Source organism: Giraffa tippelskirchi, chromosome 5 (assembly GCF_054371585.1).
Source record: "Giraffa tippelskirchi isolate mGirTip1 chromosome 5, T2T-mGirTip1v1.2.pri, whole genome shotgun sequence".
Lineage (NCBI taxonomy): Eukaryota > Metazoa > Chordata > Mammalia > Artiodactyla > Giraffidae > Giraffa > Giraffa tippelskirchi.
Window position 1 is genome coordinate 42,908,260 of NC_137279.1, and position 13,132 is coordinate 42,921,391.

General features: G+C 38.1%; 1 protein-coding gene across 1 annotated transcript; it reads right to left on the bottom strand.

Moving 5' to 3' along the window:
- Positions 1–8,258: 8,258 nt before the first annotated feature.
- On the bottom strand, positions 8,259–12,446 carry LOC145504587 (lymphotactin-like). The gene is made up of 3 exons (XM_081485679.1): positions 12,357–12,446; positions 10,269–10,383; positions 8,259–9,361 (listed from the first exon to the last, which is right to left on the bottom strand). Exons 1-3 carry the CDS (start codon positions 12,415–12,417, stop codon positions 9,199–9,201), a joined length of 339 nt encoding a protein of 112 aa, XP_081341805.1. The 5' UTR covers positions 12,418–12,446; the 3' UTR covers positions 8,259–9,198.
- Positions 12,447–13,132: the final 686 nt, after the last annotated feature.

Below are 13,132 nucleotides of genomic sequence, written 5' to 3' on the forward strand. Positions count from 1 at the left end.
GGCTGAAGTCCTGCTGAGCTGTGCACCAAGAGGCTGAGGATCGGCTCCTCTGAGTCTCTTTTATCCCCCCAGTGGTCATCGCGCTTCCTGTGCTGAGAGGGGGGCTTTCAAAGTGGGTGTGGAATCACGGAAAGTCTTTGCAATACTGGTGCTTTCTTAGTTTGAAAAAAAGTTCCTTTGTCCCCACTCACACTAACCCCACATCTTGTGGCCTTTTCTCCTCCTCCTGTGGTTAAAGTGTCAGTGAAACCTTATGTGTGTACAAAAGAAACGTAGTTGTCTCATCTCCTGCCACCAGTCTAAATTCAAACCTTCCACTGCACGCATGTCCCAAGGCCATGTCAGTGTGATGGCCCAACCGGGACATGGTGTAAAGGAAAAGAGGTGAGGTGGTCACTGTGGTCCAGTTCCCCCACTAGCTCATGCAACATTCGCTGTGACATGAGGCTTCCACTACCCTGGGTCATATGCCCTTGGTGACTTCTTAAGGAGCCAAAGAGATCCTGTTGCTTTCCCGAGTTTCTCAATCCTCTGCCTTCTTTTTCTTCTCATCTGTCTTCTGCCCACATTCTATTGATCCCCTTTCTTACACCACCCTTTCCACATGTCCAAGGAATATTTAAATAAGGGTGTTTGGAGCCTGTCTATATTCACAGGTTTGCTTTATTGTAGCTTACTTACTACATGTCTTTTAAAATAAATTTTGAAAAGTTGTCCTCACAGAAACTTTATTTTGGAAAAAAGAAAAACAAAACATTATCTATAGATGATTTTTAAGAAATTATTGTTTTAAGAAAAACAAAATTATCTATAATATTACCATTCTGATGGTTTTCGTTGTTAATGATTTTCAGTGAATCCCTATTGGTATACATATGTTTACACAGTTGTGACAATTATAAATATTTAGACTATTTTTGCATCAATGTAAAAATCTTCCTATTTTTTTTATAGTCTTCATATAAAAGAGTCTTCATACTCTGAGTAAACACAGACATATTAAGCCATTCCCTTATAACATATTGTTATGTAGACCATATCTATAAGATAAATGTTCATTAATATACACTGATAACCAGGAGTAGGATTACTAGGCAAAATCATATGATCATCTTTATAACTCTTGCTACATATTGACATAATCTTCCCAAAATACAATTTCTATTTGCTGTACTTCTAGCTGTGTTTGACTATATTACTTGCAATGAACCCTTTCTGGCACTCAATCTGTTGTTCGGTTTTGTCTTATTTTGTTTAGTAGGTATCTATTTAAAAAAAATATCACTCAGTCATGTCCAACTCTTTGCAACCTCATGGACTCTAGCCAACCAGGCTCCTCTGTCCACAGGATTCTCCAGGCAAGAATACTGGAGTGGATAGCTATTTCCTTCTCTAGGAGATCATCTCTGATGCAAGTATTAATTATGTATGAAGCTAAAAAGTTTTGTCATTACTATGCAGGGATACAAAAATAAAATTCATATTAAATGTATGTATAGCTAAAAGTGTTTGCCATTGCTATTAGGTATATGGAAGCAAATTCCTATATTTCCTATATTCCCATAAAATTATAAGCTAAACTCTAAGGTATTTTTCATCAATGGCGTTTAATTTTCCAGTCAGACTTTACTCATAAATTTGAGTATCTTTCTTGTTATCTCCACCTAGCTATACCATCAGTCCTTAAACTCAACATATCTTTCCACTCAGAATGCTCTCTCTCCTATTACTCTGTGACACTAAATAAAGTTTTCTCTTCTTTTCAGTATCTAAATACAGATTACTTGTGTCTTCTTAGACTCATTGTTGGCTATCCATATGTTATTTCCAAACAAGCCGTACTAAGTGTATATGTAGCTCATGTATATGTCTTCTCCTCTCTCTCCAGAATGTTCAAGGCAGGACCTCTTCATTCCTTGTTAGGACGATGGCAGTAGACCAACTGATTCCCAGGTCTGGGTCTCCTCCCTTTCCAAGATATTCTCTGCAGAATTGCCAGAGTAATCATTCTAAAATCTTAATCTGATTGAGTTGTTTTCCTACTGACATATGTTTGCTAATTCCCATTGCCTACAAGATTCATTTCAAACCTCACATTTTCATATATAAAGGTGTTCAGATCTAACAGTGCTTTTCCTTTAAGATTCAACTTTCACCTCTCATGACCTTGCTCCAAAACCTCTAGTCTTAACAAGTGTCTATGAAGTCAACCAAATGGGCCATTCTTTTTCATTCAGTTCAGTTCAGTTGCTCAGTCATGTCTGACTCTTTGCAACCCCAAGGACTGCAGCATGCTAAGCTTCCCTGTCCATCACCAACTCCTGGAGCTTGCTCAAACTCATGTCCATCAAGTCAGTGATGCCATCCAACCATCTCATTCTCTGTTGTCCCCTTCTCCTCCCTCCTTCAATCTTTCCCAGCATCAGGGTCTTTTCCAATGAGTTAGTTCTTCGCATCAGGAGGCCAAAATAGTGGAGCTTCAGCTTCAGCATCAGTCCTTTCAATGAATATGCAGGACTGATTTCCTTTACGATGGACTGGTTGGATCTCCTTGAAGTCCAAGGGACTCTCAAGAGTCTTTTCCAACACCACAGTTCATAAGCATCAATTCTTTGGCCCTCAGCTTTCTTTACAGCCCAACTCTCAACGCCCACATCTCTTTTCTACTACCCACTTACTATTTCCTTTATCAGAAATGCCAGTCCAAGCTCCCTACGTAGCTATTTGTAAACTCTTCCTCTTCCTACAAGTTTTCCTGAATTCCTCAAGATATATTTAGCTGTGCCTCCTTCTGGGCTCTGTTGGCACTTTCCAGCCACCACTGTTCTATCACTAATCTCATTTTATTCTTCTACTCAGTTACATTTTGGCATCTCCCACTAGGTGGCAGCCTCCTTGAAAATAGAGAATTGGCTTCAGTCTTGTTCCTGGCAAGGCAGAATGTCTGCTATATAATATTCATTCATTAAATGGTTTTTGAATAAGTGAATTCATTTCAAGAGACGAACATTACATTCACTGTACATTAAATAAAAGATGAACATCTAAACACATAAATCCAGAAGACTGTGTCTATATCTTCCTCTCATGTTTATAATCAAAAGACAATTTGACCCAAGGCTGAACTCTTACTTACCGTATTGAAATGGAGTTTCTTAAACTCTGAGAATGAATTAATTGCAGTTTTTCAAAGCATGCACCATAGTCTCTAGTGGAGAGAATTAAGTAATCAACAAAAAAGTGGAAACCTAGTACACAGTGGGCATAATTTGCTAAGATGTGGGCATTGATTGATGACCAGTTGAAAAATAATAGCAAAAATTCTCTCATCCTTGATTCCTCTCTTTCTCTTACATGCCCCACCCAATCTGTCAGGAAATATAGTTGTCTAACTTCAAAATAGTATCTAAACCCTCCTTACTACCCCCAAGAGACCTAATCCCCAGCCACCATTTCTTCTTACCTGGATTAGTGCATTTGTGCGCTGCTACATTTGTAAGATATGTATATAGCTCATGATAAAGTGAAGATGCTCAGTCATGTACGACTCTTTGAGATCCCATTGACTATAGCGTACCAGACTCCTCCATCCATGGCATTTTCCGGGCAAGAGTACTGGAGTGGGTTGCCATTTCCTTCACCAGGGGATCTTCCCAACCTGGGGATCAAACCCAGGTCTTCTGCATTGTGAGCAGACATTTTACCCTCTGAGCCACCAGGGAAGTCCTCATAGCTCATGGCAACTACAAAGCAAAAACTTATAGTATATACACAGAGGATAAGAGATAGGAATCAAAGCTTACCACTTAGAAAATCATCAATTCATAAATAAACTCAGCAAGAGGGGAAGGAAAAAACAAGGGGACTATAAACCAACTAGAAAACTATTAAAATGGCATTAGTAAGTTCAAATCAGTCAATCATAGAGGAAATCAGTTCTGAATATTCACTGGAAGGACTGATGCTGAAGCTGAAGCTCCAATACTTTGGCCACCTGATGCAAAGAACTGACTTATTGGAAAAGACCCTGATGCTGGGAAAGATTGAAGGCAGGAAGAGAAGGGGATGACAGAGGATGAGATGGTTGGATGGCATCACTGATTCAATGGACATGAGTTTGAGCAAGCTCCAGGAGTTGGTGATGGACAGGGAAGCCTGGCATGCTGCAGTCCATGGGGCCACAAAGCGTCAGACACGACTGAGCAACTGAACTGACCTGCATGGATCGTTAATTACTTTAAATGTAAATAAATTAAATTCTCCAATCAAAAGAGATGAAGTGACTAAATGGATTAAAAAAATGCATACTGCCTGCAAGAGACTCATTTCATCTTTATGGATACACATCTACTTAAAGTAAAGGGCTAGAAGATATTCCATGAATGTGGAAACCAAAAGGGAGCAGGTGTTACTGTACTTAGACAAACAACCACTCTTTACCACCTCCATAATTTAGCCTTTTCCAAAATTCCATACAGTTAAAATCATGTATTACATATACTTTTCATATTGACTTCTTTCATTAGTAATACATTTTTAAGTTCCTTCCATGTCTTTTGTGACTTTAATAGCTCATTTCTCTTTATTACTGAAGAATATATCATTGTAGGGATATGTGTGTATGTGTGTAGTCACTCAGTCATATCCAACTCTTTGCAACTCTTTGGACTGTAGCTCGCCAGCCTCCTCTGTCCATGAGATTTTCCAGGCAAGACTACTGGAGTAGGTTGCCATTTTCCTTCTCCAGTGGATCTTCCTTACCCAGGGATCGAACCCATATCTACTGGCTCTTTTGCATTGTAGGTGGATTCTTTACCCACTGAGTCATTGGGGAAGCCCCCTATGGATATACCACAGTGTATTTATCCAGCCACCTATTCAAGGACATTTTGGTTGCTCCAAGATGAATTTCTGTTGCTTCACATCCTTGCCATCATTTGATATTGTTCATGTTTTAAATTTTTGCCATTCTCATAGGTGTATAGTAGTAGCTCATTATTTTTCATTTGCAATTTCCTAATGAGGTATAATGTTGAGCACATTTTCCTATGTTTATTTTCCGTCTATATATCTCCTATGGTGATGTGTTTGTTAAGACCTTTTTCCTGGGTTATTCCATCAAGTTGTTTGCTTCATTTTAAGAGTTCTCTGTGTGCTTTGGGTAACATTTTTCTTAATCAGATGTCTCTTGAATATATTTTCTCCTAATCTGTGACATTATCTTTACTTGACAGTGTCTTTCAAAGAACTGAAATTTATGATTTTAATAAGCCCCAACTTAAATTTTTCTCTTAAGGAGCATATCTTTGCTGTCAGATTTAAAGAAAAAATCATCTCCAAATCCAAGGTAATCAAGATTTTCTCATATGTCATCATCTAGATGTTTAATAATTTTGCATTTTACATTTCGCCTATAATACATTTTGATTTAATTTTTCATGAAATGTGTAAGGTCTGTGTATAGAGGTTTTTTTGGATGTGGATGTACAGTTGTTCTAAAATTATTTGTCAAAAATATTATCCTTTCTCCCATCCTACCCCCTCCAGGAAGACTTGTACATTATCATGCTCCTTCCAGAGGCTGGAATATCATAGAAAGTCACTATCTGAGACCAGGATCAGTTTATTAATAACTCTGTGCTCTTAGCCAAGACAATCAATCTCTCTGCAGCTCAGTTTTCTCACCACTTAAATTGCAGTGACAGTTTTAGACTCACTGTACTGTTGCATCAAATATCTATGAAAGAACATAGTACTCTACAAATATTACAATCACAGTGGAAGAATCTCCTAGTGAAGAGAGAATTATGTGACATCTTTCTTCAAATCAATGGAGAATCCATCTTCCATTTCTTATTAATAATAGTAATTAATAATTATATATAAATTCAGAAAAAATGGAGAACATTCTCAAGATAATTATTCCTTTCTCTGTGTTATTTCTATTTCTTGACCATGCCCATGTTATTAATATTACCTGTTTCATATTGGCTCTCTTTCATCATAGTCTCATCTGCTAGATGAGATCTTGGCGTACAGAAGTGGTGTTTTACTTATCTAAATATATACTAAACCTAACACAGTACCTATTTTATATCAAGTACCTAAAAATATTTGCTGAATTGAATAAAGTTTGTTCAAGCCTTAATAAAGTTTACTTTTTGTTATATAATTTTAGAAATATGAAAGGGCAGAATGAAGCAAATAATCTAATATGTTATTCCCTCCATTCATCCAACAAGTATTAATTGACCCTCCCTCCCAGGTCTATGGGCTTACCAGGTGGCTCAGTGGGTAAAGAATCTGCCTGCAATGCAAGAGATGCAGGAGACATGGGTTCAATCCCTGGGTTAGGAAGATCCCCTTTAAGGGGACTTGGCAACCCACTCCTAGTATTCTTGCCTGGAGAATCTCATGGACAGAGGAGCCTGGTGGGCTACAGTCCATGGGGTCACATAGACTCAGACATGACTGAAGCAACTGAGCCCGCACATCCCAGTTCTATGCTAGTCACTGGGAACCTGGCATAATAATACACAAAAGCAGCTTCTAGTTTAATTGCAGGATTGGGGTGTAGTAGCACAGATGGGCAAACAAGCAGTTTCAATATAAATTGTAAATTTTAAGTTAAATTTTAGTACAATTCAACACAGAAGCACAAAAGAGGAGTCTCAGACACTAAAAAAATATTTAATATTTTGAGATCTCTCCTTCTTAGATTATTTCTTTGAATTGAACTCCAATCAGCCACAGAATTATAGTTAGTAGATGCAGGTCCAACCTAAGTGATTCAAAACATCCAGTCAGTTAGTTAAAAGTTATGTGCACTGTTGGGTTGAAACCTCTAGCATCACTTATGACCTTAGATAATGCAATCATGAGATGTGTATACCTATACTCTTCCACTTGTATTATTACTTCTCTTGAAAACCTCTTGCAGAGTACATCATGTGAAATGCCGGGCTAGATGAAGCACAAGCTGGAATCCAGATTGCCAGGAGAAATATCAATAATCTTAGATATGCAGATGACACCACCCTTATGGCAGAAGGCGAAGAAGAACTAAAGAGCCTCTAGATGAAAGTGAAAGAGGAGAGTGAAAAAGTTGGCTTAAAACTCAACATTCAGAAAAATACGATCACGGCATCCGCTCCCATCACTTAATGGCAAATAGGTGGGGAAATAGTGGAAACAGTGTCAGACTTTATTTTTTTAGGCTCCAAGATCACTGCAGATGGTGACTGCAGCCATGAAATTAAAAGATGCTTGCTCCTCAGAAGAAAAGCTATGACCAATCTAGACAGCATATAAAAAAGCAGAGACATTACTTTATCAACAAAGGTCCGCCTAGTCAAAGCTAAGGTTTTTCCAGTAGTCACGTATGGATGTGAGAGTTAGACTGTCAAGAAAGCTGAGTGCTGAAGAATTGATGCTTTTGAACTGTGGTGTTGGAGAAGACTCTTGAGAGTCCCTTGGACTGCAAGGAGATCCAGCCAGTCCATCCTAAAGGAAATTAGTCCCGAATATTCATTGGAAGGACTGATTCTGAAGCTGAAACTCCAATACTTTGGCCACCTGATGCAAAGAACTGACTCATTTGAAAAGACCCTGATGCTGGGAAAGATCGAAGGTGGGAGGAGAAGGGGGTGACAGAGGATGAGATGGTTGGATGGAATCACCAACGCGATAGACATGAGTTTGAAGTAGGCTCTGGGAGTTGGTGTTGGACAGGGTCTGGCATGCTGCAGTCCATGGGGTCACAAAGACTCAAACACAACTGAGTGACTGAACTGAACTGAAAATTTCTAGAACTTGGGAGACATTTGAGAAATTCAAGTACATGTTCAATCAGGAAACATTTCTTTCATCTGTGATTTGCTAGGTTTCACCCTTCATAAAACAGGTGTTTTTTTCTTTGTGTTTCCTTTAAGACCAGTTTTGAACATTATTGTAAGCAAATAGCAGTGAGAAATGACAGATAACCCACTCTTGGCTAAGAGGCAGTGTTTTAATCATTTCCTCTCTGGTGAATAGTTGGATGACTATGACTAGATGTGATTTGATTCCTACAAAATGCCCTCAGTTACCCTCTGAAAATACTTAGTATTGCTGGTTGTCCCCTTAGGACTAGAGAACAGTTAATTCCTTCCCTTCCTTTGAAACTATCAAGAATTGATCAGTTTCTTAACTATCTAAAGTCAGACAGAAATGGATGTATACACTATCAGCTACTTGAATAATGGAATCATAAACATGAATCAAATGAACAATTTAATGAGAATACAGGAGGGCATGAATCTGAGATGTTTAGTGAGTAGATGAAGTAATATTCGTTAAAACTTTATAAACTTTAATGCAAATTGTGATCATATTCAACAAATGTCCCAAGTGACAGTGTGGGGATACTAAAAACTTACTGGCCAAGAGGAAAAAAGCATGGTGTGTTGATAACTAGAGTAGTGACAGTTGTGAAAATCACAGAAAGGCAGTAAGCTCATTGCCCAATTTGGGAAGACTTGATTTTTGTTTGAATAAAGTATCTTTTCATTAAAAGTATAATCTTTGCTACCATGACAAATGAAAGAATTGACAAGCTGTGTCTTTTCCTTTTCTTTCTTTTCTCTATAGATCAAATGAAACACAGAGGTATGAGAATGTGCTCAAGATCAAACTTGATGAAGCTTCTTTTTGAGTAGTGAACCCTCATAATGGGGAACCAGTAGCAGTTGGATCGTTTTTGCGTTTAATCCATAAAAATAGAACTCCATTATGAAGACAGGTTGAAACAGAGCTAAAATTGTCATTGTTACAGTTGTCACCTATGACTCATGTGTAGAGAATCATTTAATGCTACAGCCTAAAAACGATGAATATAGCTTTCATCTCTGATAAACACTGACCATAATCTCTCCCATCATGGATGCTACCAACAGGAAGTATAATTAGAACAGAAAAGGGACACAAATGATGTATTAACTTCCCCAATATGTAGTGAATACACTTTGGGACTATTCTTAATAATAAATATTTATTAATTAGAGCATCTGTATGAATATGAAAGACAGTAAAAAAATAAAAATCTAAGAAAATAGATTCACGCAGCACTTTTATAAAAGGTGAATATAATGTAATAAGTCCATGAGCTTTAAAGAGAAATGAGGTGGCTGGCTAGTGAGGGGACAAGGTGCTGGAAGGTCACTACCCAGTCAGGGTCACAGCTGTATTGGGGGATTGTTGGGCTTCTGTAGGCTTGGTCTGGCTCACATTTCTCCTGGTGGACTTGTTTATTTTTCGGACGACTTTTTTCACCCAGTCAACTTGGGGATCAGCACAGACTTTAAGGCCACGTCTGGTAATGAATCTGCAATGCAAGGAAAAGATAGGCAAAATTAGTCACATCTTCAAAGCCTTGGGACCAAAAGTTAATATCAGATCGTATAAAAGAGATCTTGTGCAGCAATGACTGGACAAATCAGTATTCCAGATACATTAGATCTTAAATGAAAATCTTTCTTCTGCAGTCTATTTTTTTCATGAAGAAAAAATAGCTCCAGATAATACCCAGATTCCTTGTTCAGAATTTTGTGCAGGTTCCTTTTCTCATCATTGCTACCAAATGATGTAATTAAACTAGATATTTGAAGCCATCAGGTTATTTATTACATGTCATCTTCTTTTTGAAATCTAAACACATTCATCATATTTTCTGGACAAAAAGTGGTTTCTTTATCATATTTTTGGTGGTAAGGTTGTAATTATATTTTGGGAAGTGTTGCTATTTTAAAAATGAAGTCCTAGAAAGAGAATGGTACCATGTAGGCTCATTGTTGACTCTATTCCTTGAGATGTGGCAATTGATAAAATATGGCATTCTACTCCAGGACACCAAAAAGGAAGAGAAAGGCAGGGATGTGGGTGAGATGGGAAGGGAGCCATCCCACACCAGTGTGGCTCTGTGCTCAAATCCTGATCTGATCCAGCCATCTCTAAACCTAACCTTCTGGACCGAGCATATTATTCATCTGGTTCCCAGTCTGATTCTTCTGTTAAGATAAATAAGAAAGGAGGGTGACAGTCTTCACTTGGTTGCCAATTTTTCGTCCCATCATCATTGTTTGGGGCTACACAAAGACATGGTGAATATGGAAAAACAAAAGGACTGTTGGCTAAGTTGAGGTCTTCCTCCTTGTTAATTTATTTATCCCAAGGAGGGCGGCATTTTTGTACACTGGGTTCCATCAAGCCCAGCTTTGGGGAGAGAAACTTACATCACTGCTTTCATGGAGCCCTCCTTGATGGTGTAGGTCTTGATGTTTTTAATTGGCAGTCTCTGGGTAGTCAGACTCACACAGACGCTCTTTTCTAGAACTTCACTCCCCACACCTGTACAGAAAACCAAGCAAACAAAAATAAAATATAATTTCTAATAATATAAATGTTAGAGTGTCATCAATCAAATAACAAAGGATGACCTGATAAAGAGTAGTTTGGGACAGTCAATATTAAATGTGGGAGAGGTAGCTCAATTCTGACTGAATCAATAAAGGTGTTATTTTAAATGGTAAAATGTGAAATATATAAAGGATGTACTTCATAAAGTTCTTATTCTCAATAGAAGGACTAAAAGGAGATTAAATTTTTCAGTTTTGAGAATGTCTTACATTGGAGAAAGGAAAAGAACATGGGAGGGTTAATAATGTTAAGGATTTGCTAAAATCTAATGAAGGTTTCTGTGTGCCTATTTTCAACTAAGATGAAGAGACTGGTATTTGCTTCTCAGGGAAGCAAATATTCTAACAGAATATTTCTCTGAGAAATATTAAGCCAAAAAGCATCTAAAATAATAGTCGATAATGATCAAATCTGAGCTTTCTGACGTAGTGTTGCTGAAATCAGAAGGTTTTTATAATCATGACAGTGAGCAGGTATTCACTAGCATTGCTCTTCATCTCCTCTTTCCATCACTCAATATCCAGCCTGCACATCCTTTACCCTCTATATTTGCCAATTTATTTTTAATGCTGTATGTTTTCTGAACCCAGTGAAAGGGAAATACTCAAATGTCTGCAATCCTCATCAGTCTTCATTCCCCTATTCATACATGGTTTCTATCATATGGCAGCCTATTTTCTCAGAAAAATGCCAGCTAGCCGTGGTTTAGACAACACTTGGTATAAACTTTTTCATTTCAACAATATTTTTTTATTCAGGGCCCAATTTCAAGGGGTTCCAGACAATGCCATCTCTATTTATGGGCACCCTTGCAGATGCATGATCTATTCTAGTCTAAGTAAGAAGGCTGCAGATTAAGAGGTTGAAAGGCAAGTTAACTGAGTTATTAATTATAACCAAAGGATATTCTATCTTGTCAGAGGCATAAGGAATAATACACTCCTACCAGTTGGGAAAAAAAAAGATCTTTTAAGAAATATGTGTAGAATGTTCAGGAAAGGCTCAGTGTAACTAAATCTCATCTGGATATGTCTTGTAAGTTTAATTGATTGTATATAAGTCATTGATATTTGTTAGTACTCATGGTCTTTTATAACTCAAGAAATTTATCACAAGTGGGAACAACATTCATAGCAATAATAATATTCTCTCCTACACACTTAAAGGTAAAAATTGATTTCCTAGATATGAGGTCATGAGCTTCCAGTCATCTCTGTTGTAATACAAAACGTTGATTTGCTTCAGAACATTAACCCTCTAGCTCACTCCTCCATCATGAATGCTTTACATTTTTAAGCATTTTTTTGAGATATGGAGCAATTATTTTTATTGAACGAGCACATCATTTAATCCCTGGTATATCTATTTCTATTTTTTGAACTTTTTATTTTGTATTGGGGTATAGCCAATTAACAATGTCATGATAGTTTCAGGTGAACAGCAAAGGGGTAAATTTTTTTTTAATTTATCAATACTAAATAGTCAAAAGCTTCAAAGGTATATACAATTGTTTTCATTATGCTGCACCTAACATTAATAAGCAAATTAGTATTTGCCTGGAAATCTGATAAATGATTATAAGATTTATTTCATTTTACTTGTAGGTAAGCAAATTAGTTATTACATTTATCTTATAGATAATTAAACCTAGGCCCAGAGAGGTTAAGAAATTTACCCCAAATCACCTAGTTGTGAAAAATAGGAGCCTAGACTGTAATCAAGTTCTATCTTCAAAATCTACAAAGTCCCCCAGAGTCAAATTATTCCCATTTCGCGCTCAGGAGACTGAGGCTTAGCTTGGAAAAAGTAGTTTACTCCATTCAAAACCTGAGTCAATACCAAAATGCCTGGCCACTGACTGCACACCTAGACATTCCTTATCTCATAAATAACCTTTGACTCACCTTCCACAGTGTATGCAGCGAGACTGCAGATCACCAGGCAGGTCAGGATGAGAAGTCTCATGGCTGAGGTCCTACTGAGCTGTGCAGCAAGAGGCTGAGAACCTTGGCTCCTCTGAGTCTCTTTTATCCCCCCCAGTGGTCAGAGCACTTCCTGTACTGAGAGGGGGGCTTTCAAGGTGGGTGCGGAATCACGGAAAGTCTTTGCAATACTGATGCTTTCTTAGTTTGAAAAAAAAGTTCTTTTGTCTCCATTCACACTAACCCCACGTCGTGTGGCCTTTTCTCCTCCTCCTGTGGTTAAAGTGTCAGTGAAACTTTATGTGTGTACAAAAGAAACGTAGTTGTCTCATCTCCTGCCACCAGTCTAAATTCAAACCTTCCACTGCACGCATGTCCCAAGGCCATGTCAGTGTGATGGCCCAACCAGGACATGGTGTAAAGGAAAAGGGGTGGGGTGGTCACTGTGGTCCAGTTCCCCCACTAGCTCATGCAACATTCGCTGTAACATGAGGCTTCCACCACCGGATAATATGCCCGGGGTACCATTCTTGGGGAGAAGAAAATAGCAGTCCACTCCAGTATTCTTGCCTGGAGAATCCCATGGACAGAGGAGCCTGGCAGGCTATATACAGTCCATGGGGTTGCAAGAGTTGGACATGACTTAGCGACTAAATCACCACCACCATCCTTGGTGACTCCTTATGGAGCCAAAGTGAGACTGTTGCTTTCCCGAGCTTCTCATTCCTCTGCCTTCTTTTTCTTCTCCTTTCTCTGCT

What these genes read in the sequence shown, in the direction of transcription:
- LOC145504587 (XM_081485679.1), bottom strand. Translation starts at nt 12,417, where the DNA reads ATGAGACTTCTCATCCTGACCTGCCTGGTGATCTGCAGTCTCGCTGCA. An exon ending in CGCTGCATACACTGTGGAAG is followed by an intron (nt 10,384 to 12,356) that starts GTGAGTCAAAGG and finishes TTTTCTGTACAG; the next exon opens with GTGTGGGGAGTGAAGTTCTA. An exon ending in GGCTCCATGAAAGCAGTGAT is followed by an intron (nt 9,362 to 10,268) that starts GTAAGTTTCTCT and finishes CTTGCATTGCAG; the next exon opens with ATTCATTACCAGACGTGGCC.